The sequence below is a fragment of the Hippichthys cyanospilos genome, chromosome 1 (assembly GCF_059441005.1).
Source record: "Hippichthys cyanospilos isolate Australia breed blue-spotted pipefish chromosome 1, RoL_Hcya_1.0, whole genome shotgun sequence".
Classification (NCBI taxonomy): domain Eukaryota; kingdom Metazoa; phylum Chordata; class Actinopteri; order Syngnathiformes; family Syngnathidae; genus Hippichthys; species Hippichthys cyanospilos.
In genome coordinates this window covers 1,540,901-1,566,253 of record NC_142369.1, presented here as the reverse complement: position 1 = coordinate 1,566,253, position 25,353 = coordinate 1,540,901, and the positions used below count along the sequence as shown (strand labels likewise).

Here is a 25,353-nt window from a genome sequence, read left to right as displayed (position 1 = left end):
GGAAGAAAGAGAAGCTGATGCTAATTAGGCATCAGCTCTCCCGCTATGCCCAGAAAGTGAAGGCCTGTGCCCCAAAAAGTGCTCACAGGCCCACACACACACACACACACACACACAGTTGTGTGTGTTCATTTGTGTGTGCACGCGCCTGAATAATGCAATGACTTTTTAGCCGGCGCTCAAGCATGAGCGGCTAATGCGGCTACGAGGACGGCCTCCGTCAACATTTGCCTTTACTTCTTCCTATTTATTTATTTACCCACCCAGTTGAATTTGGGCAGAGGGGGAGGGGGCTACTGAGGTGGGAGAACATCATAGTTGCCCAGGATGAGATGACCTGCTTTTGCAAGGCCACCGGACATACTTTTTCAAATCGATCATTCATCCCCAAAAATGGGGGTGAAGGTACAAAAACAGTAAAGAAAACTTACATATACAGCTAGTGAGTATGGAAGAGACTGCATATAGATGTGTAATATTTTATATTTATATAATGGTATAACAAGCTGATATAACTATCATTATTGGGATTACAAGAGGATATTACACTCGTCCTGGACAGGACTTGAATCTCTGTCTCCGGAGTCGAAGAGTTTAACCACTGGACTATCCAGCTGAATCCCGAAAATATCAACATGATGAACCCCAAGGACAACATGCTTAGTTAATACTTCACACAATAAAAGGCCAACAAGGAGAAGGAGCCAGATGGACTCCCATGGAAAGACAAGCCCCGTGTATGACACGTAATATCATCAAATTGAAGGAGTGGTTGTCACTGAAAAAACATTCCTGTGGTTAAAAAAAAAAATACAGGCCCTCAACATAAGATCAATATAGGCCGGGAGTTCCCAAATCAAACTGTTTTTCAGACAGTATTTTTTTTGGCACGTTACAAATTTTTTTTAAGTAAATGCAGTGATGGAATTGTGCGAGTCTAACAAAACTGAACGGGCGCAACAAGTATTTCGCAGTAATCTTACATTTGCCTGCTTTTGTTTGCTAAATTGTCAGATTACAATATATTAAGACACCCACTCAGTGCATGGTTAATCCCCTTTTATGTTGTGATTACAAAATGAGCGCAAGCCCACTCAAACCAAGCCCCACTAACAAACGTTTACCACTTTAGCAAACTGGCTGAAAATGCTCAAAAGGTGTGATTGAAGATTGCGACACTAAAGATAAGAAGTGGACAGTCAAAAGAGGGATGAAAGTGAAACCTGGCAACCAACAAGTTGCACTCACACGTGCCAACATGGCAACCTGGCCAATCGCCTTGTAACATTCTTTTTTTAGTCGTCATTTTAGGTACAGCTTAAATATTGATTCAATTGTGCGTATGCGCAATTCCACTTGTTAGATAAAGTTGAAGGAATGAGGAAAAAAAACACAAAACAGACCATACCTGCAAGTAATTATGGTAATTAGCTCAGGTGTGCGCGCCACAAAACAGAAAACATAAGCAGCCGACTGAATGTCAAATCGTGAAATCAAAGCAAATGAATATGAAAATAAAAGCAACTGAATATGAAAATAAAAGCAAATGAGCGACCTTCTGGAGCTGTCATACATTCTTAGATGTCCTACCTGCTCGCAGCGGCTCTCCCTCGTGAAGCTGACGGGCTCGTCGTTGCTCCGGCGGCCGGGGGCGTCCACGATCGTCTCGCCGTCCAGCCGTGCGCGTGGCCGGCTCGGATTCCGCTCGGCGCCGCGCGCGGACAAAAGCGCGGATTCTTCCGGTCGGCCTATCTCGCTTCCGACGAGGTGATGCGAGCGAACAAGCTACGAGCTCCGCCGGCTTCGTCTGTCACATGGTCTGCACCCCCCCCCCTTCCCAAAAACTGTATATTCTTCTATGTATTGGATGAAAGTAACAATAGTTTAAAAAATAACCTGATTATGGAACAAAAAAGGATGAATCCATTATCTAAGTTTCTGGGGGTACTCAAGCGTCCCGAAAATAAATCCCAGCACATCTAAAAGGATTTTTTTTCGTGACATTCTGACAAATTAAGTGATTGGTTTACGACCGGAAAGTGTTATGATTATTTTTGTGGAAAGCAGAAATTATTGGCACTTTTTTTTTTCAAAATGTACAAAACTGCTAAAAAGAAAAAAAATACAAGTACAGCTACAAGTACAAGTACAGCTTCAAAAAAATAAGAAAATAGATTTGTTGATACTTGCAAAACCTCAAAAAAACAAAACATTGTAAAAAGAAAAACAAAAAGAAAGAGGAGGAAATAAATCAAAGGAAAATGAAAGAAATGGAAAAAAGACAACAAAGGAAAAACAAAGAAAGGAACAAACAAAATATTAAAAGGGATCGAGAAAGAAAAATGAAAGGAAGATAGAAGAGAAAAAGAAAGAAAAGTGAAAAGAAAGAAGAGAGTGAAAGAAACAAAGGTTAAAGAAATATATTGGGAAAAATAAGAAAAAAGATGGAATGAAAAGGACAAATGAAATAAAAATGTTAAGAAAGAAAATTGAAGAAAGAAAGAGTTTGGCATAGCTAAAATTGAAATGTAGAAAGTTAAAAAAAATCGAAATAAAATCAAGATATTAAGAAAGAAAATTCAAGTTAAAAAGAAAAATATTGAAAAAAGGAGACAAAGATAGAAAGAAAAAAAACAAAAAAAAGAGGAAACAAAGCCAGAAGGAAGGCATGAAAACAAAAAAAATGAAAGAAAGAGCTTGAAAGAAATCAAGAAAGAAAAAAAAGAGAACAAATGGAAAAATTGAAGAAAAAATGAGCTTGGCGGAACAAAAATTGAAAACAAGAAAATAAAAAGATAGAAATCAAAAGAAAGAAAATTAGACAAAATAAAACCGTATTGAAATTACAAAAGAGACTGAAATAAAAGAAAGAAGGTAGACAATAAGCCACAGGTGTCAAACTCCAATCCTGGAGAGCCGGTATCCTGCATGTTTTCCAACACACCGATTCGGACCGTGGTCAAGCTCCTCCAGAACTTGCTAATAAGCTCATCGTTGTAATCAGTTGTGTCGGGGAGAGAAAAACGTCAAACGAGCAGGATACCGGCCCTCCAGGACTGGAGTCTGACACCTACACAATAAGCTCTTAATTTGAAAAGAAAAATGTACTTTTCCTGCCACGCCATGAAAAAAAACACTCAATTGGATTTGATACCTGCGGAAGCCCAGTTGAAATCTCAATGCCTCCATGTAACCCCGGGGGTACTCGTACCCCCATTTGAGACCCCCTACGCTACACTAAAAACTAGATCCGGTCTGCCATGATGATCTTGTTGTGGCAGCGGGGGAAAAAAAAAAAAAAGTAAGCATCACCTTATCCGCCTCGGTGAAATGTTATCTTTCCCGCGCCGTGGAGATTAATTTAAAGATAGCCGAGCGGCGTCATCCGCTTTTGCGGCGCGCCGGGGGAGGGCCGAGGTGGCGGGCGGGCGGGCCGGCCGGCGTACGACACGACTCGGCTCATTTGACACGCGCGTCTCGTGTTTCCTCTCTCCGAGCCGTCTCGTTTTCTGCCCGGCCGCGCGTGAACGCCCCTCGCTGAACGCCATCCACGCTCGCGCGCACTCGGGTGACAGGATGCGCTTCGCTCGGGTTCGGGCCGGTGGCGTGGGGCCCGCGGGGGTCAAAGTTCATCCGGGGGCTCCGACGGGTGCCCGCGTCGCTCGTCGGGGGCGGAGACGCCCATTCTTCTAGGCGGGCGTGATGCAATTGTTCCCCGGCGCCCTCGCCGGAGGGGCTATTACTTCAAATTAGCATACAAATTCAAACCCAGACAGATGGATTTGTCACATTTCCCTCGCCGTCTTCCCAAAAGATTGGCTGTGCGCGGCAAGATGGGAGATAAGACACCTGGCCCGGGCTCCGCCGTGGCGCCGCGTCAAGAAAGACCACGGAAGAATGAAAGGCGGACGGAAACAATGCAAACAAACAAAATGAAAACAGAGAAGGGGCGAACGAGCCAAACGACTAAGGCGAAAACAAAAGAGAGAGAAGCACTGAAAAAAGGAGGCGACGAAACAAAGCAAACAAAACGGACAGAACGAGACAACGAAAGAACTAAGGTGAAAAACAAGAGAATGAAAACGAGAAAGAGGAAAAGAGAAGGAAAACAGACGGACAGAAACAAGAAAGAAAGAAAGAAAGAAAGAAAGAAAGAAAGAAAGAAAGAAAGAAAAAAGAAAAGTGAAAAGTGTAAGAAGAAGAAAAAAGAAAAAATGGAAAAAAATGAAGAAAGAAAGAAGGAAAGAAAGAAAAGAAAATAGAAGGCGCAAGCAAGCAAAGAATAAAAAAGAAATAAAAACAAAGAAAACGGGAAAAATCATCTTGTCTTGTTTTCATATCCGTAAGTTAAAAATTGGTTGCGCTCGAATCAGTTGTTTTTCCTTTTCCTCTCGACGCAGCTCCAGTTCATTTTGCCATAAACACCCATTAAGTTGCGCAGCGTCCGTGTCGTTAATGCAAGAGTGAAATGGAATACCTTACTATGTTCTCTAACCGGGGCACTCTTAATGCAATCGGACGGAGACGTTATAACCTTATCATCACGGGTGTCAAACTCGAGGCCCGGGGGCCAGAAATGCTCATTTGACTTCAAGTTTTTGGCTAAAATACCAAAAAAAAAGAAAAAAATTGCCCAATCTGTCTTTTGAATAATTTTTCCCAGCCTCTGATTTAAGTGTGTGACACATAAAATTCTATTCCAGCCCTCTGACAGAAACTATAATTACAATGTGAGAAAAATGAGTTTGAAAAAATCCTCTCGGTTTTAGTAATATAGCAAGGATGGACTCGGGCGTCGGTTCAGTCTGCTCACTTCTTTTATCGAAAAATAAGGCCGACAGATCGATCTTCCTCGAACGGCGCTGAATAAAACAAAAACAAAATGTTTAAGTTACCCATAACTTTGGCCTTCTTTTTGGGGGTGTGTCTTATAGTTGAGGAATTACGTCAAACGTTAGCTAATTTTCATCCCTCGCCGCTCGATGGCACAAAATAGGGATTTGATGTCTGTACGGCATCGTCGAATGATCACGTAGGGTCAGGTGTACCTAATGAAGTGACCGTCCTAGAAATTTAAGGCCCGCATATCAACGCTTTCCATTACAGGGAGAGGAAATCACTTTTTTCGTGTGCGCGTGCGTGACTCAGTTCAAAACACAAGTTGGCTCCCTAACGATTTTCATTTATAATTATAGCGGCCGGAATCAATGGGAAGTATCGAGCCTGGAAAAAGTGTTCTTACCTCAGGATCAATTCCATATAATTTCCAGATCAGTGCCGACTAATGGCCTTTCTATTGGCTTCGCTCGGGTGAGGGGGGGGGGGCTCTCCGACTTTTTTTTGCTTTGTTGCTGGCAGGGCGCCACCCACTTTTTGGAACAAAACAAAAAAGAAAGAACGCACGCTAACCTCCGAAATAAGCGCGTTAAAAGGCTCTTTGACATAACTGCGCGTATTGAGTCACCGATCTCAGTGGTTGGCATTTTTTCTCACACAATACGCCATTTTTAAAATACAGGCGGATTATTTGGCCTTTTTTGTGGGGGGTAAAAAAATCGCATGTAAATATAGGACAACAAACCAAAAAACGTCCTGGAATAATGGCTTCATTTAATCATCTTGCAAGAGGTAAAATCAAAAGGTATTGAAGTCAACCCCTCCAAAAAAGTCCGATTAGATGAAAGTCTAAACATGATATTCTGATTAATAATGCATTTTCTTCATGTTAAGGGGCGCTCATTTAACTCATTCAACCCAAAAATGTAAATTTACATTTTTAGTGCGTATTTAACTTAAAAAACGTGAAAATACGTCCCTGGCATTGAATAGGTTAAATAAAAAAAGAACCCCCCCCCCCAAAAAAAAAATCCATATACCATATCTGATGTTACAACCTGCATCTTATAGTCTAGTGCGGCTTGTCACTGACAAAAAATCTTTTTTTTGCTCATTTTTGGCCGCTACGGCATGTATACCGATGCGGCCCATCGTCGGAAAAAATTCGGTATATCCAAACGAGTTGACCAGTCAAAAAAGGAGCCTACGTATCCTTATCCTATTTTTACAACCTGCATTCTACCATTTAGTTGAAATAAACATAACCTTTTTTACCAAAATACCAAGACTCGGCTTTGTTTTCTAGCAAAATGTGCGTTTATTAAGAGGACTAAACGCGACTACGGCCAAAAGGCGGATGGACGGGCGACAGTCGGACCTGACGAGACGGGAAGAGTTCCGGCCGCGTTTCTCACTGTTGCTTGGATGAGAGCTCGCCGTTGATACGTTGCAAGCGTCTCTTGGCTTCGCACGGCGGGATGTTGCTCATCTCGTAGTAGCGAGGGGCGATTTCCAGCAGCCTTGAAGAGAGCGTCGGCATGAGTCCTCAAACTTTTGGAAAGTGGGGGGGAAGCGACTCGGTCGCGGCCGGGCGCCCCGGCTCGCCGAGCGCAAACATTTATTGAGGCAAAGCATCGATTCGGATTCGCGCACGTCGCGGAAAACGCTCGACTTCCATCTCGCGACTATTTCCGAAATATACGCAGTGATAAAAACAGGTGGCCCGCCGATGTTAAGCGAATTCCAGGAACACCTTATATTTTGACCCGAAAGTATTCATTCCTCAAAAAGGTTGGCGTTATCTTGAAGAAAGACGTTCTTACCACTGCGGGCGGATGCCGGTGCAGGTTCGGATGTAGTTCTTGGCGGTGAGCACGTACTCGCCGTAGAGGAGCCACTCGGGCTTGCGGGCCAGTACGCTGGACGGGTGCAGCTGGACCACCTGCTTGTCCTTCACCGTCAAATAGTGACCGCTGCGCTCCAGGTGAGCAACCTGCACGAGATGAGACCGCACCATAATACGAGTGATGGACAAACGAAGCTTCGTGAAGCATTTCACGAAGCGTTTCGTGACTCTTCGAGATGGCACTCTTGATTCAGAGAAATGGTAAATATAATACGGTTCCACCGCTCTGGTGTTTTTTTTTTAAACCAAGAGCATACTGTAGGTACTTCGTGAAGCTTCATGTTCTCATTACTAATTTATACTATACCATAAGCGGTTAAATCATTGACTTCTAGTTATAATGCATCTTGACTGCTATAATGTAGCTTCACAGAGCACTTGTGATATTTTTTGACTCCTCTAGATGGCACTTTTGATACTAATAAAAAGGAAATTTAATACAATTTCACTGCGCTCATGTTTATTTTTAAACCAAGAGCATAGGAGCTTCGTGAGGCTTCATATTCTCATCACGACATAAGACTATACCAGCGGTTCTCAACCTTTTTTCAGTGATGTACCCCCTATGAAGAATGTTCTCAGTCAGGTACCCCTTAACCAGTACAAGGCATTTTTGGACTTAAAAAAAAATGACTTAAAACATGCCATCCGGGTCTGATTTTTTTAAACTTAAGAACCTTTCAAACTTCATTTGTATTGGTCCACAAAAAATAGAGGTGATCTGTTACCAGAAGAAATAACTTAAATATTAGGCCACAAAAATTTTTGTTATTAAACATAAAGCAACCTATTTTGGGAATACAGTAGAGATCTCTTCACAGAATCTTGATGGCTATCGCAGTCAATGGCAGCGAGCGCGTTCATTAAAAGTAATGGGGGAAATACGACGAGGCAATCAACTTCCACGCAAAAATACGCCAACCTGCATGAAGAAACCGGTGAGCAGCATGCGGCGGATGAGGTCGTGGTCGCCGTCGCAGCTCCGGCGGGGCAGGCCCAGGCGCTCCATGATCCGGCCCAGCTGCAGACGCACGCTGTCCGCCGCCATCAGCGAGCGGTAGCTGACAAAGTTGTCGTAGCACCACTGCGACGACCGCTGGTCTGGGCGGGAACGTGAGGGGGTAAGGATGGGGAGGGGGGCGCCACACGTGCTTCCTTACTTTGTTGGAAGGCGAGGTAGACGTTAAGGAGAGTCAGGTGGTCCCCCTCTGGGTGGGCGAGGCGCATTTTGGCATTGTCAGCCGCTTTTTTGGCCTCTGGCGGTCGCATGAAGCACTGCGGGACTACACGAGGTTGGTACGGGGCCGCGGGGAGCCGTTAACCCAAGGGTGGAAAAATATACCCCCCCCATCAAGAATTAGTCAGACTCCTGGAATATTTCTTTCATTCAGTTCTTTTTCTTAGTTTGGGGAACTCATTTAGTATCAGCCATTTGAGAGCATCTTTTCATAGAACTTGGGGGTAAAAAAAAATAAATTTTATCAAAATTTGAATAGTAATGGAAAAATGAAGCATCGTGAGGGACCTTATTATCGTTTTACTCCTCTAGATGGTGCTCTTGGAACTGTATTCAATTTCCCCTGCTTCTTTGAACCAAGAGCCATCTAAAGCAGAGGTCCCCAACAGCGAGTCCCCGGTACCGGTACCGGTCTGTGGATCAACTGGTACCGGGCCGCATGGACCGCACCTGAAATAATGTTTTGGAACTGATTTAATTTATCCAAAATCAGTTAATTCCTTTGTTCTTTTTTGGCTCGATCTTAGTTTTTTGGCGCCGCCTCTGGCCGCTGTTGGTATCACTTTTTTTGTGAGATAGGATGGCCCACAATAAAAATCTCAAGCGTTGAGCAGTCCTCTGTGATAAAAAATTTTGGGGACCAATGTTTTAAAAGCTCCAAAACGATCACAAGTGCTACATGAAGCTTAGTTCGTCCATCACAAAAAGTCCAACATGGCCTACCTGACAGCATGGCGGTGATGGAGAGCGCCTCGTCCGAGCAACCCAAGTCGCAGCTGGAGACGACCATCTTGGCCAGCTGAGGATCCAGCGGGAACTCGGCCAGCATGGCGCCCAGATCCGTCAGTTCCCCGTCGTCGTCCAGCGCCTCCAGGTGGTTGAGCAGCTCCAGGGCTCGCATCAGTGTTTCGGGGGCTGTCGGGGAAGGGCAGACCAAGTTTTGCTTCATATTACTTTGTTATTTTCTACTAAATTGAGCATGAGTTGGAGCGGATATAACCGCTCATTCTTTGTTTTTGTAAGTGGATATAACTACTCATTGTTATTCTATCAAAATTCGCGCAGCTAATTGGTTAGGAATCCCAATTAGGATGAGCATACTCGCGATTACCGTTTATGGTGAACAAACACGAATGACCATTTCACACATACGTGATCTTATGTGTACGTTCCACACTAGTCATAAAAACTGATAAAGCAAATGACATCAAGAACAACATCAAGGCATACAACATTTTGCAAAGTATTAGCATAAGCAGGTTAGTGATTACAATTTAGTGCCTGACACTACCACTTAATTCACACAGTATGTTACACAGTCACTATGAAACTTACAAAACAAAACCTCTAACATAAAACCAAAGCATACAGTGTTTTGCAAAGAATTAATGAACCTCTAGAGGGCCAGTATATTTAGCATTTTTACTCATCTTTCAAGTTAACAGAATATTGTGTGCTATGTCTGTGTAAATATGGGTGGTATATGAAAGATTGACTTCCATTCCTTACTTAGAATTGCACGAAGGTAATAGCTGTTGAATCTGTGGAAACACTGCCATCCAATGGTCACAGTTATCACTGCAGTGCTTATATTAGGTAAGCATTCGTCAAGGGTGTCGGCTACCTTCCATAAAAATATACTTGATGAAGATTTTATTATAACACTAAAAGAGTTAACCACCTGACACTTACTACCATTTAGTTGACAAAAACATAACAACAGCGTCCCCTTTTACTCGCATTTCACTTTTTGCGGCAGTGATTTGCGTTTGTGTTTAGTTTTTGTTTTTTCAAACGAGCATCATTTCACAGCAGGGCCTTTCCGATGTATTGCAATAACACTCCCGCACTCAGTCCTAGCACGGAATCTGGAGCAGTCTAACTGCCTGTTAATACTCGGTCTCGTTCAGATGCGAATGAAGGCACTTTTGCATAAAACTAAACCACTGCCCCTCATTCTACAGACAGTTCCGGCATTATATATGAAAAGAAGCTCGAAAAGGAAAAACGTACTGTTCCAGTCACGCCATTCAATTAGATTTGATGACATCTGCAGAAACTCTGTTAAAATTCCACATACCCCCTGGGGTAACACGTACCTCCATCAGAGAGCCACAGGTCTAAATGTTGAGCTCGCAGAGGCTTTTCCTGGACGTTTGACTTGTAAGACACTAAAGTATCGTAAATGGAGCGCACAAAGACGCAGGACTGCACTATCGTAACCGAGGGCCAAAGCAACATTAAACTTGGTCGCGGCTCAAAGGAACTTCTTCTGCAAATGTCACGGGGCAAATGAAACCATCGGCCGATAAGTCACGGGCGTTCGGGGCTGATTAGCCAGACGGCGCCGGCGAGCAAAAACACGCCACGCACACACACGCCGACCGCACAGGCAAACAAAACACGGTGTTAGGTCTTTTTATCATAGTGCGCCGCCTCTGGAGACACATCCCAGGATGGCCCATTTACTCGGAGGCGGGCGCATAAAAATCGATCGGAAGCCACGCGATATTGTAAAGAGTCCGTCCAGGACTCTGAGCGCGCGCGCAGCGCTTTCCGGGAGCTTGTTAGGTTGCGGCCGTCAATGCCACCGGTGCATCAAAGGAATAAAAAGTCATCCTTCCTCCCCACTTGAGCCGTCCCCGCTCGGCCGATCCGATATGTTGACGCTTCCATTTTGTGAGGGATGCGGGGGTGATGCTGGAGGTCAGTCGCTGGAGGAATATAAAGGAGGAGGCAATAGCCCGGGCGATAGCGCCGCTATTGATGTAACCAATTTCGTTCGCAAAATGGCGCTTGCCACGCTGGGCGGGGGAGGTGGGGGGGGAGATGGGTTTAATCTCAGAGGTGAGATGAAAACTATATTATGGGGAGGAGGAAGCCGAGGGGTTGGCGGCGGGGGGTGGGGGGGTCTCGGCGGGAAGATGTAGTAACGCACTCTCTCGCGGGGAATCTGCTTGGCCTAATTCCAGCGTGATTCACGGCAACCGAAACTGCTCATCAAAAATGCGAGCGCTCCGAAAATCTCCAAATACGCAGCGTTTGATGATATCTGCCGGGATCATTTGATCTCGCCGTCTCTCCCGAGCGCCGCGCCGGTCCCCCCGTTTAATAGCTCGCATCAAACGGCCGCGAGGTTTTACAGCGCCTAGGAACTGCGTTTGTATTGATTAAGACGACACTGATCCCAATCAAGACGGCGGCGTTGTCTGATATGAAATCAAATATGAAAAGAAGAAGGTCCCTTGCTATATTGCGGTTCATCTTTCGCAAGCCCCGCTTCGTTGCAGATCCTTTTTGAATGGGCTTTTACCATTGTTCCCGAAGTGAATTGAATGAGCTGAAGGATTTGAATTTCAAATTGAAAGCATATAAACGTTCAATTCAATCACAAAAGCAAATTTTTAATGTTTTTTTTTTTTTGGGGAGTCCAGACATGACTCCTTTGAATTCTGGGAAAAAAGTGATTTTTGGAATAAGAAATAAAAGCACATCTGGCATAGAGTTTCACAGCATGTTGAAGGCGGAATGGTGAGAATCCGTCAACAATTGTGGAAGGAGTAGCGCATCAAAAAAATGCGGGTAACAAAATAGAAATATAATAAGTTAAAGGGGTACAATAACTTGCCTTCAGCCTTCACACAATTATAAATGGAGGTTTCTTTTCATAGTCACTCAAAAGGGTTCACTGCTAACCTGGTGGATCCATGAAGTCAAAATGCACCAGGTCATCAATAGCCAACTTCTTCAGCTGCAGCACCGTGGAGCCCAGGTTGGACCTGAGTATCTCTGGATAGGCATTGTCCTGTGACAGTTGAAGACACGCAGTGAGCCAAGTTCGAGATGGCTTTTCCTGAGATTCGTCGCTTCCTACCTGCATCTCTGTCCTGTAGGTCTTTTCCGTATACAGACGAAAGCACTTCCCGGGACGCGTGCGTCCTGCACGGCCCATCCTCTGCCGCGCTGACGATTTGCTGATGGCCGACACCAAAAGGGACTCCACTCGAATTCGAGGGTTGTACACCTATCCGGACAAGAAGGTTGGTTACTAATACTGCATATACAGCTGGATAAACCGTACGCCGTATGGCGAGCTCTTCCAACCTTTTGCTTGGCAAATCCGGGATCGATCACAAACACTACGCCATCAATGGTGAGGGAGGTCTCGGCGATGTTTGTTGACACGACAATCTGTGGAAAAAGGAGGCCGGGGAGTTGAGGGATCATCTGACAACAAATCTTGCAATTCGTGGAGATACGATATTACCATAACCATAATCCTCAATTGATCCATCAGTGTGGGATTTGTTAGTGTTACACTCAAGAACATACCACCAGATGATGATCAAGACAGAGACAAGACCAAGACTTTTGGCGGTTGAGAACAAGACAAGATCAAATCTTTTGGAGTTCGACACCAAGACAATGACCTTTGGAGGTCAAGACGGACACAAAACTAAGTCTGCCTGAGTTTGAAACCAACACAAGACCAAGACCTGTGGAGGTCGAGACCGAAACGAAACAAAGTATTTTCGAGTTCGAGAGTAGTATTGGCCTGGGCTCGCCCGATAAGTTAAAAAAATCCTGGGTCAAAACATCCTGAAAAAGTTGTCTCGATACTGAGCCCGATGTGGGCAACTAAAACATTAGCATATGTGCTTCAAATTTGGCAGCTATTGGACAAAACCTCAGAGACATAGTCCTGTATGTCTAAAAATGTAAAACAGCCAATCGTTTGAGGCAATGCAACTAATTTTAGACCTGCTTACCAAATTTTGGGTTCCGTGGCAGAACTTTAAAAATATTCCGCCAATTTTGTGTAGCCTCTTTTTGAGTACGGTTACTGTAATGGACCCGACCCGCACATTCCACGCGAGGCGCCCCGGTAAAACCAAACTGTGGCGAGGAAAAGTCATTTTTGCAAACAGAGGGGGAGATAGAACCGCCAGCACGTTGCTGTCTCGGATCAGTTCTGATGACAATTATCCTCATAGCAAGACCGCCTATGAGAAACGACAGTCAAATGAGTCATCGCGCCCGACGGGTCTCTGGCTGTCAAAATGTACGCAAACAGCGCATCACGCGAAGGCAAAGCGCCCGCCGCTGGGGTGACTTCTCCTTATATAACGCAGGCCCTTTTAGATTCATCATAGCACTAGGGACTGTGACGGCTGACTAATGGCCCACTCCAACTGGCAACTGCCTCTCCAGTGTCATAACTTAATATGCGGGTGGGCGGCGGCTGAAAGAAAAAGAATGCTTCTTTTCGTGCGCGTCGGCAACCGTGTTTATTTACCGCCGACAAGATGAGGCAATCGTGAATCTAGGAAAGAAGCTAGGAAACCTTCCAGAATCATTATGCGGCATACGCTAGAAATGGACACATTCGGCATGTTTCCCGGTGAAAATGCGTCTATGCTTGTGGACTAGGAATATATGAGTTTTGAATTTTATGGTGTGTTATCAAACTTTGCAGCCATGCTTCAGTAGCAATAAAAAAAAAAAAAAAGAATAGAAACTTCGAAAGGCAAAAATGACCGTTATAATGGACAAGACACACCCACAAAACAATCTGTTTGAAATGCTGCGGCAAACGCAACAGGAGCCTGAGGGCCAGGACTGCCAGGCTGGCAAACAGCTTCTACCCACAAGCCATCCGGATTCTTAACAAATGGCGGACTTCCTGTGTCTTTTTGGGTATGGTTTCTTAAAACTTTTTTATCTACCCGCTTAAGATCGCCAAGACTTCCAAATTTCACGTATGTGAGCAGAACCAGCTTCGGGTAAGACGACATGTCCGAGCTCAAGTTAGGAGTGTTTTGAAGATCGGAGCTCCGAATCTTTTGGTCTGGAACCAGAGGAACAAGATGGCCGAGCGTTTCCCGGCAAGGAATTGAAAAGCGCCAATCGGCGAGTTTGTCCGCGGGACAGAAGCGGCTGCCTCGCGTGACGCCCCGCTCCCATTTCTCCGTCATATAGCGGGCTTCATTGACCGCATTGATTGTGAAGGATTATCTGGGCCGGGGCCATTACGCCCGACGCCTGCTGGCTCCTTCCAGTCTGTTGGCGCGCGGGATAATCCGGGCCTCGCTTCATCAGTAATATCATTAACGCGTCGTTTCTGCGTGTTATTTCTGGGTTATTACCTGCAGAGGGAGCGAGCGAGCGAGCGAGCGCGACGGCTAACGCGGGACATCGCTCACAGTTTAGCGCTCGGGACCCGAGCTTTGTTGACAAATAAAGTGCAAGAAAGAAAAGCGTCAAGAGAGCGTGGGAGACGTTTGACGGAACACTCCAGATAAACTCATTGTAGCGCATTTGTCCAAGTGAGATTACAGTCTTGGAGGGGAAAAAAAAAAACAAAAAAAAACTGCAAGACAATCAGCGGCTCTCCCGGACAAATGGCGAATAAATGACGAGCGAGTGCTTTATGTTAATTGAGGGCTGCCTAATGCAGTCGTTAGCATGCGCAGCGGCGGGCGTGACAAGCCTTAATTCTTTTTCACGACTTTCTCTCGGGGAGGCTCCGATGACATCTCTGCATTTTTCACTCGACGTGAGGCCGCACAGGAGGAGTACGTGTTACCTCCTCCTTCCGTTTGGAGCCAAGATTGCTGGCTCATGGATTTGCGCCTGACTTTAGTTCCCGTTTCCTGCCCATGCCAAACAGTGGGAACCATGCTCGGTTTCAGAGCGGGTTTACTTTTGTTGTTTGTCAGGGCCATGTACAGAAAATGTTCAACTCAAGCTAGTGATGTTCAGATGACACGTATTTTTTTGAATTATATTGTTTTGAAAAGTTACGAGGATTTTACATTTCAAGGCACAAATGCATATGCAAACATAAATCAAAGCAATTAAGGTGCTGCAATTTGGAAGTGTGGAGCTGCCGACGTGGAGAAAATATTTCTGGGCGGCAAACTCGTTGGAACGTTCTGGCGAGTAAGTTCAAACATATTGGCAAATACGTTTGAATCCACTTGCAAGTGCGTTTGATTATATTTTAATATGTTTGAATGTGTTTGCATGAACATTCAAACATATTGGCGAATACATTTGAGCATAACTGCAGGTGCAGTTGAACATATTTGCAAGTATGTTCGATCGTATACATTAGAACGTACAAATATATGCGTCATGTCAACATATATGCAAGTACGCTTGAACTATTTACAAGTATGTTTGATTATAATTGCAAGTACGTTCGAACGTACCTATAATATGTTTTAGTATATTTGTAAATACTTCATAACATAACTGGAAGTGCAGTTGACCATATTTTTAAGTACGTTTGGACAAATTAATAATATGTTTGAACCTATTTGCAAGTACATTTTGATTCATGGGCGTGTTCAAATGTAAGTACTTTGAAATATGTTTTCAAGTACATATGAATGAATGCAAAAGTATGTTCAAAACGTCCTTGTAAATATTTTCAAACTTACTATAAATGTTGGAACATACTTATGCATATACTGTCAAAAATGTCCAAAAACTCCACATTGACAGCGCCAAGATTCCATAGTACCAGTATGTTGTTTGAACGTATTTGCAAATACGTTCGAATGTATTTGCAGGCTATACATGAAAAACATATTGCTAGAGCAGGTCCGCTCAACGTGTTGACCGCATTGCTAGACCGCATGACATCGTACTACAAAGAAAAGGGAAAAATAAAACTCCGCTGAAAGAAAATAACGTTAGTCAATGTGTCAATTCTTTTTCGTTTCGATTGGAAGCTGCTCGCTCTCCGGGAACAAAAGATGATCAAGCAGTACGCCGTTGTTGCGACCACGCTTCCGGAAGGGACTTCAAAGTAAAAGTGTCCCAAGGCCATTTGTGTCACACATTACTCATTATGGTACAGTTGACTTTGAAGCATTGGCCGGCCCTCTCACATTTGTCTGTTTTACTACAATCCAGCGGCTTGGCAAGTAGCGCATTCCCTTGTGTATTTCACTGTACTTCTGGTCCGACTTGGAATGGATTTCCCGGAAGAGATTTGCAACTCCGTTTTCAGCTGATGGGACTTTCAGACATTTACTAAACAGGACAAACATTCAAATACAAAACATTTGTAAGGACCGGTGTCACTGACTAGGCCACGCCCCCTTACACAGCCAGCCTGCGTACCAGACTGAGCTCGGCATCCAATTTTTAACGGTTATTTGCAGTCGTTCCGCCCATTTCGGTGATGGATTCGGATTCTCGTTTACCTTCCTTCCGATGGCGCCGTTGGGTTTATTGGCGGGAGGCGGCTCGAAGATCCTCTGCTGCTGCAGCGGGGGCAGCGTGGAGTACAGGGGGATGATTTTCACCTCGCCGGCGTCAGGCCCCAGGTCGCCGACCTCCTCCTTGATGCGCTTGCAGGCTTCCTCGATTTCCTGGAAAAAATAGAAATGCAGAGGACCGATCAAACAAAGCCACCGGGAAAGAAGCGGCGTGCTACTATTTGACGCCGCAGCTTCAGGACGGATTGTGTAACTCGAGTTTTCCGCAGTCACGGAAAACGTGGCGTGCGAAAAAGCCAGACACAAACACGCCTCGTGATTCCACGGCGCGGCGTTGTAAAGCGGAATGTGCCTCAGCGGCAGCAAATCAGTTGAGTCAGACTCCAGCTTCTGGAGCCAGACTGTACCAAGGCCTGAGTGGCGGCAGGAGTTAGAGAACATGACAGCGCCAGCGCAAAACAACATGTGCACTTGGAGCCGACAGGCTGGACACTTTTATTTATTGCACTCGCATCCACAGTGAAACATCTCAAAAGTGCGCATAGATTCTGCTTTTTTCTTTTTCTGAAGCTTTCAACTGTCAACGTTCGGGCTGGGATACGACTGGTGAGTGCAAGCTTGGGCTGTAGCACCACCTCCAGGCCATTGAGGACGTTGCATGGCCAGACAGTCGGCAAGGGGAAAAAAAAAAAAAAAAGACATAAAAATGAAAAAAGAAATAAAAGAAAATTCAGTTGGCTATTAAATTTTTTATGGATGGATAGATAGATAGATAGATAGATAGATAGATAGATAGATAGATAGATAGATAGATAGATAGATAGATAGATAGATAGATAGATAGATAGATAGATAGATAGATAGATAGATAGATAGATAGATAGATAGATAGATAGATAGATAGATAGATAGATAGATAGATAGATAGATAGATAGATAGATAGATAGATAGATAGATAGATAGATAGATAGATAGATAGATAGATAGATAGATAGATACCAAGTTAGAGAGATAGCTAGATCTAGATAGGTTAGATGGCAAGATCCTGCGACATAAATAGCGAACTAGCTAGCTAGCTTGAGCACAACAAATTAATCTGTGCAATCAAGACATGTCAGGAAAACAAACAAAGGATTTTAAACAATGGCTGCTCTCATCATCAAATATTCTCTATACAGCAAGTTTTAAAGGGACAATGTTTTTCATTAAAAAGGAATAAATTAATCATTATAAAAACTTGCAAATGAATGTGTTCTTAACGACCAGCAGTATGTTTCAAATATAATTGTAGGTCTAGTTATTCGTAAATGATATTACATGGGCTCAAAATCTTATACATTGTCCCTTTAAAATGTTCAGACTTGGATTGGGTGACAGCATACCTTTACTTCCATTTCCATCAATGACACAGCACTAACATTAAATATTGATGTCAGGTACGGGGGTCGCACAACATTATCTGGCGGGCCCTTTACTGCCCACGGGCCACGAATTTGAGACACCCGTTGTAGCAGAATAGACGAAAAGAATTTTGCGCGGCCCCTCGATCGGATTGGCAGCATCCGAATAAATGCTTTCAACGCCTAAAGAGTCTGTCAGGTTTTTTTCTGTTGAACATAAACCACCGCGCACCCGGTGGTCCCCTTGTACATCACACTGAAGTCAAAGCCCGTCGATGGCCACATGCCTCTTAATCAACACCCTGACAAGTGGGGAAACGGCAAATCGGAATGGATCGGTCGAATTAGCCGGCGTATTAATAGCCAATCAAGCCTCGGGATGCGGCAGCTGCCCCGGGGAGAAAAAAAACGGCGCTCTTTGCCAAAGCGCCGGAAGCAAGCTGGGCCGGCGTTCCCGGAGGAATACGGCCCACGTGTTGGCTCGCTTCCACCGGCCCGTACCCCCGCGCTTTTCTCCGCGAGGATACCCTCGCTGGATTTGCCCCGCTCGCCGTGTTGACGCGCTGCGTTTTGACGCAGCTGAGGGGGAAGCTTAAATATTAGCACTTATCTTAGCTCCACAGCTGGGATGGGTTTGGTGTTGCGAGCGGGTGCCTCGCTTCTGCTTATGCTCCAAACGTGATATAAAAAAAAAATATCGATATATATAAAACACGGACACAGATTGCCACCCCATCATTAGTCCACTTCAAAGTTGTTATCAGGCCGGAGAGGTGAAGAAGAGCTGGAAGGAGGCTGCGCAACGGCACCCTTTGAACGTTAAACTCCTTCAACCCAATTAGGATGCGCGGTAATGAACACACGGGGAAAAAAACAAAAAACAAACAAAAAATACAACAACGAAATTGGAACGCGTGGCCCACAAACATCCCAGGTGTGTGAGACGAGGAGCCAGATTTGGAATTCAAACAACCCTTGACCATAAGTTATTTTTTTGTTTTGTTTTGTGTATTTTAATGTGTTTTTTTTAATTGATAAAAAGTCTTCTGATATGTATGTGAGCAGATTAGGGCCAGTGAAGAGAAAAAGAGCTTGGCAGGATTCTCACTTTTTTTTTGAGAAGTCTGAATTTGAAGTCAGAATTCTGACACCTTACACTTAGATTTCTCTTATTGGTACACCACTATGCCCCATTTATGTCACAGAGGTAGAAGATAACATGAAAATGCATCATGAAAAACAATGCATTCACGTTAGGTGAGATTAGTGAGCGGCAACGTAAGATGGCCGCCTGCGGCCTAGTCCGTGACCCATTTTTCCCTGTTTGCAGGTTATATGGAGAGCAAATGAAAACAATGAAAACTGTTATGTGTGCGCTCTGCAATCATAAAAATAAACCCTGTGTCAAGGTGTTTTTATTTCCTGCAGTGCCAACGACAAGTTAAAAAAAAAAAATCATTTAGATTTCCAAAGCAACACCCAGCGCTTGTTTATCAGGCTTCGGCTTGCAATCTGGAGACGTTTGTTGAGCATTTTTTGCGCGAGCGCGCGTGTGTGTGTTCACCCAGCTGTAAACAAATTCATCATTCCGAGAGTGAACCCTGCCCTCCATTACACATCAATGGCCGAGTGTGTGTAGGGGAAAGAAATGACTTAATTTCGGGAGGAGGTGCTGAGGAGGGACGGATTCCTTGGTCACTCATCTTCTCCTTGCTTAGGTATGCTATTTGCATAAGCATTCTTCAGAAACGGCCAAACAAAACGCCCTTGGTATCGAGATCATTGTGTCAGCTGGACCTTCAGAACTTGCAAACAAACAATCCAAAATGTGAGGCAAAATGACGTGAAATCAGAATCACTTGGGCCCGGGAATGAATGGGGTCCATTTTGGTAGGAAAAGTGTAAATTGGTGCTGGGTAGTGGGTCTTAAAAGTGTATTGCGATAAAGTGCAAAATAGCAGATATTGGGCAAAGTTTGTAAAAAAAATGTTTGTTTTAATCTAAGGCATATATAGCAACAATGATTGAAAATAACATAAGGAAATTATGAAAATAGACAAATTCTATGTCTTCTTTTTCAGAAACCACACACCATTGACTTCTACAAGCACACGTTATATATTCTTATACAAAAGCGTGTCCACATTCTTTGATTTCAAGTTTGCCCTTGACTATTTTAATATGTCCCCGGAAGTTGGGAATACACTTTCATCATTGCATCATTTGCTCACGCAATAATCGCCCAGCCCATTAGTAAATATTTGGAAGGAAAAAAATTTGCCTCCACGGCATGAGGTTTTGAAATATGATGAAATTAGAATGGTGAATTGTATGAAATGCGTGGACGGCGATGCGTATCAAAAGAGTGAGGGATACCTCTTGCCCGGTGAGGAACAGCAAAATATCCCCTTGGTCCTTCTCGCACATGTGAATCTGGACCACGGTGCGGACGGCCGCCTCTAGGTAGTCGCGTTCCGGTTGGGGAGTGTAAAAGACCTCCACGGGGTACGTGCGTCCCGGGATGGACAGCAGCGGGCAGCCGTCGAAAAAGGCCTGGAACTTGCCAGCGTCCAGCGTGGCGCTCATGACGACGATCTGGAGCAAGAAATGCCAATTAAGGAGAGCTGGCGATGATGCCGTGGGTACTTGGGCGGGAGGCGAGTTCGCATTTGAAAACGTATACGGTGAACCCTCGCTACATCGCACCTTGCCTATCGCAGCCTCAGTGCATCGCGGATTTATAAAAAAAAAAACAACAACTCTATTTTGCGGTGAGATTCGCAGTGAATGTTTCCTGCATGCAAGACAGACGAGTTAACTATAAATGCGCTTGCCACGGGCATTCCTCGGACGTCCAACTACTGCAGTACACATATTTACTGAATTTTAAATGATTATACATCATACATTAACTGTACTGTTATCCCTTCCCATCCCTTTGTACTCTCATGGAGAGCCACGGTTATTTCAGTGGCCCCTGGAAGTCTAATTAAAGTGAAGCCTGTTGCTGACCAAAGATTACAAAAATCAGAGTTTACACTTGAAATTCCAATCTATTACAAACAAAGTCTCTGTAAGAGATTTACTCTGCTCCATTTGCGTCTCTCGGGCAAACCTACAAGATACGTGATTGGTTCCCGGTGCGACCATGGGATTCGGGGTGAGGGTAGATTATAACTGCTGCTGTATATGAACGGAAGGGCATCATTTGGTGAAAACTGAAATTTTACAGGGGCCTATAGACACGGGATGAAATGTGCCGAGGTTTTGAGGCTTATTTCGAGCAATACGAGAGACGTGTACATGAAGCTTGTATTGAGGGTGCTTTACGAATATATTTGACTGGGGAAAGTTGAAAATATTATGATATGGGCCATAGAATTCTCAACAACGTTGACTTATTGGGCTTCTGGACCACTTGATGGCGCCACAGAGGAAATGAAGACCAATGAAGGTATGAACGATGAGCCGGCTGCAAAGCTTCGTTGCTTCATGAAGCTTCATTTGGCCTTCACTAGAGCAAGAAAAACTATGAAAAACTAAGAAGCGATGTCAAAAGCGAAGTGGGGTCCGTTCATGGTATTTTCTATTAAACTCAATGTTTTGAAGTGTCAAACAGAACAAAACTAAATATTATGCTGCGAAACTTTTTGCGTTTTTCTCAAAATGAGGGTTCCAGAGAGTTAAAAAATTCATCGATAAAAAATGAAACGAGAATCTAACCTTGGGAATTTGGTGGATTGTCTATGTACAACTTACAAAAAAAAGCACCCCAGAATATTCAGCCATTCTATTGGTCCATACCATTTTTGTTACGATGAAAAAAAAATAAAAAAATGGATGAATAAGGCTGTTCATCAGCCTCATGGATGCCGTCCCAAGTCGTCATTGACCTACACGGAACACTACGGTCCTCGTCCGCCCGTGTTGGGTACACGTCGTCATTCCACCAGCCATCAGGTGAAGTGCATTAGGATTCTGATGGGAAGCGCGTGGCCCCCTTTTCAATCGCCGCTATTTTCCAAGGCCGGCGTCTCGGCATTTTCGCTTTACGCTCGGCGGGGCATCGTAATTGCTCTTAATCAAGGCAAATTAAACGTCCCGGATTCGGCAGTCGACGGTGATGGAGGAGATCGGGTAGGGCGTGATTTAGGGAGGCGGATGCTTCGCAATAACCTCTGATTCCACAATGACAAACAATGAAGGCGTTATCCATCTGCTTTATGGGTATTGCGGTTAACAGCCGAGGAAGGTTTCGGCCTCTTTGTTTCCGAACAAGGACGTCGGGACCAAAAATCAGTTTCCCCGCCTTTACTGAGCAGAGTCTTACCCGTTTTTCGGGAAATATTTTCAGTCGTCCTGGAGGTAATACGGAGAGAACCGTAACCACCCAAATATAGGACGCACCTGTGTATAGGATGGACACTTAATTTTAGCGGTCAAATTCTGATATCCTCAACGATTTGGTGTAAAAACTAGAGCAAAACGGAATAAAATTAATAATTGTAATTCTTCATATTTTCTTGTGTGGGTTAAGTTCAAAGTGTCAGTGAACGCTGCGCCAATCATTCGAAGTTTTCCTCGCGACGCAGCTTGAGTTCATTTTGCCATAAATGCCCAAATATGCGCACATCCAAGTCAAGACCACGGTTAATAAACAAGTCAAATTGAATAAGTTTTCATGTTCTCTAACCAGTACACGCAGCTCCTTACCTTGCCACTCTTAATTGAATCAGCTGGAGACATCATAATATTGTTGTGTGTAAACGAGGATGGATTCAGACGGCGGTTCAGTCTGCTCGCTTCTTTTATTGAAAATATTGTCGGAGCAAACTCAGCAAACACAAGTTGCTGTTAGCTGCGACAGACACCGCATGCTAACAGCCACCTGACTTCCGCCCTCTTGCTCATCCCGTTGCGTTAATGATCCTAAGTAAGATTTCGCCGATACAAAAATCTGCGTCTATGCATCAAAACTCAGATAATGTGGCTGGTGGATCAATCTTCTTCATTTTGGAAAAAAAAAGTGTATTTGGGGAATTCCGGAATACAAGCGCACGTAGTTCATCCATTTCGGGATCCGCGTTTACCTTAAGGTCAGCTCGTTGGCGTAGAACCCGCTTGAGGACACCCATGAGGATGTCCGTGGGGAGCGTACGTTCGTGGGCCTCATCCAGCACGACCACGCCGTAGCGTTCCAACCGCGGGTCACTCATGGCCTCCCGCAACAACATCCCGTCTGTCAAGTACCTGTGGAGATAAAACGTCATTTGGAGATATTTCTGCTTCTTTTAGGATCCCGTGACATGAATTTATTTCAGGTAACACACCGGTGACCTCTGGCTTAGGCCTTGGGGGAGGTCAAGCTTACTTGAGCACAGTCTTAGGAGAGCTGCAGTCCTCGAAACGGATGGAGTAGCCCACTTCTTGGCCCAGCGTCACATCCATCTCATCGGCCACTCTCCGGGCGACGCTCATGGCCGCCACCCGCCTGGGCTGAGTGCAGGCCACTGCCCGCTTGGATCCCGCCTTAGACTGAAGCCTCTCCGCACACCACTGCGGGATCTGACGGACAAACCAAGCAGAAATGAAAAAAAGGATCAGGGATGGGATGAGATCTCGTACAACGAAACGTGCCACCAAATGTGGTAAGAAGGCCAGCCAATGCTTCAAAATAAGATGTACTAAACCAAATAATGTATGAACTCAAACACCTTGGAATTTTTTGATTTTTATCTCTTCCCAGAAGTAAAGACTGAACGCCGGTCATATTAGCATCCATGGGTTCAATTTGCGGACAATTTATTGTATGACGCCTGTTACTAGCATCTAGCATAAATTAGCTGCTAGCTAGTACTTGAGTGCCAACAACTGCAGTCGGATGACTTTTCTAAATTTCAGGTAAACTAAATTTATTGATAGTAAAAAAAATATTTAAAATTCGGTCAATGGCTATAAATATATATATTTTTTTGTTCCCGATATACTCAATAGAAGCAGAACAACATGATAAATACCGTTTCACCGCAAGTTTCAGAAATAAATGGTACAATATTGGCTTATCGGGCAAACGATTTGTAAACAATGCAAAAAAATTACGCCAAACACTGCAGCAAACATGACAACTATGCATTCCGTTACGTGAAATGTGAAATGAGCCTGCAACAAAAAAGCATCTCCTGTTTATATCTAATTCTGCATGCTAGTTTTTGAATTTTCTTGTAGTCTGCTCAGTGAAAGAGAACACTTAAATAAAACGGAAAATAAATATATTTCAAATGTTGCCAAAATCTTGTCTCGTCTCATTCCAGTGAACTCAATCCCGTGGGACAACTTGCCTCGAGAGATTTGTGTCTCTTCCCATCCCTAATATATACGCAATTGCAATACCTGCGTGGTCTTTCCAGAGCCGGTCTCCCCGACAATGACGAAACATTGGTGATGCATCAGCATGTGTGTGAAGTTCTCTCGATAGTCCCAAACAGGGAGCTGCTGCCGCTTCTTGAGGATCTGGTGGTAGCGGGCCGTGTAGGGCACCTCGGTGAAAGGGTTGATGTGCTCCTGTTTGCGCATTTGTCCTGGGTCGCTTTCCATGTCTCCACGCTGAACGCAAGGGCCAACCCTTGACTGCTCCTCAACAACTCCTCGGCTCCTTGTCCCGTCAAAACTGGAGGAGACATATAAAGAAACATGCTGTAATATATATACTGTGAACAGTATTGTTTTGTGGGACTGAAAACAATATAAATACATTTGATGGTAGGTCGAGTTGCCACATCCAAAATGGCGCCTATGGTAGCGTATTGCATTAATGGACCAAAGCGCTCCACGAGACGACAATGTTCATCTCCTCACGGTCAACTATTAGTATTATGTCATGATACTGAAAATGGCTCTCGTAACAACTAAATGAGGAGTGGCGTTTAGCATTTTAAAATAACGAATAAAACTGCAGCAAAATCGCTGTTTGGAGAACTTCCGGAATGGGAGTCACGTGACATGTGGCCAGCCAATTGTAATAATGCTAATCCAAAGAAAGTCGCCAGCTGTCAAACTGCCACCGTATCTTGCGACAGATATTTTTGGAAAAAAAAAACGCAACTTAATTTAGCATCCTGTGATTTAGCGGGCGCTGCTGTCTGCGCGCGAGAAAAAGAAACGAGAGGAAAACGTTCAATTATCCTCAAAACAGATGGTTGCTACTGAACTAGCATCAAAGGCTCCTGTATGCTAAATATCGCTCTATACATTTGTAATCGTAAATGAGAAATGACAGCCGGCTTCGCCCTCACCTCATCATGTTTACCGTTGAACTCCTGTCATGATGTCGACAGTTAGCACTTGGCAAGGATGCGAGTCGTTCAAGCTTGATGGGGATGACGAGCGAGACGTTGATGCACCGAGCGGCCGCCCCCTTCGTCTCCAAACGCAAACGCTGCTGCATCTGCAGCGCAGCCTCATTAGATATTCACTTGCGGAAATTTAAACAAAATACACAATAAAATATCGCCGCTGCTAAGTGTCGAAAACGCAATCAATTTAATAAATAAAATCCACCTTTTTAAAAATAAATCAACAAGTCAGCCTATCTTCTCCGAACCAGCCTAAAGCATTTGGGGATAAGAAATTGACATGTAAACTAAACCTAAAACACACCCCTTCTTAAAAAGAACCCCTGGGTGTCTAATTTTCTGCCACTGAGGGCAATGGACACGTGCATAAAACTTAACAAAACACATTAA

General features: G+C 44.3%; 1 protein-coding gene across 2 annotated transcripts; it reads right to left on the bottom strand.

The window, feature by feature from the left end:
* Positions 1–6,040: 6,040 nt before the first annotated feature.
* On the bottom strand, positions 6,041–25,047 carry dhx15 (DEAH (Asp-Glu-Ala-His) box helicase 15). 2 transcript variants are annotated; one of them, XM_088425710.1, is made up of 14 exons: positions 24,904–25,047; positions 24,002–24,278; positions 22,983–23,176; positions 22,702–22,861; positions 19,988–20,206; positions 16,196–16,363; positions 12,084–12,170; positions 11,854–12,003; positions 11,676–11,784; positions 8,703–8,894; positions 7,903–8,025; positions 7,665–7,843; positions 6,660–6,829; positions 6,123–6,356 (listed from the first exon to the last, which is right to left on the bottom strand). In XM_088425710.1, exons 1-14 carry the CDS (start codon positions 24,909–24,911, stop codon positions 6,248–6,250), a joined length of 2,145 nt encoding a protein of 714 aa, XP_088281836.1. In that variant the 5' UTR covers positions 24,912–25,047; the 3' UTR covers positions 6,123–6,247. The 2 variants fall into 2 exon arrangements, with proteins under 2 accessions (XP_088281846.1, XP_088281836.1); XM_088425720.1 differs by lacking the exons at positions 7,665–7,843; positions 7,903–8,025 and having other exon boundaries at positions 6,041–6,356.
* Positions 25,048–25,353: the final 306 nt, after the last annotated feature.

Bases quoted from the DNA above. Each gene is read 5' to 3' on its own strand.
- dhx15 (XM_088425710.1), bottom strand. The intron at 11,785-11,853 runs GTAGGAAGCGAC...CAACTGTCACAG, and splicing joins CCTACAGGACAGAGATGCAG to GACAATGCCTATCCAGAGAT. The intron at 8,026-8,702 runs GTAGGCCATGTT...AACCTCGTGTAG, and splicing joins CATCACCGCCATGCTGTCAG to TCCCGCAGTGCTTCATGCGA.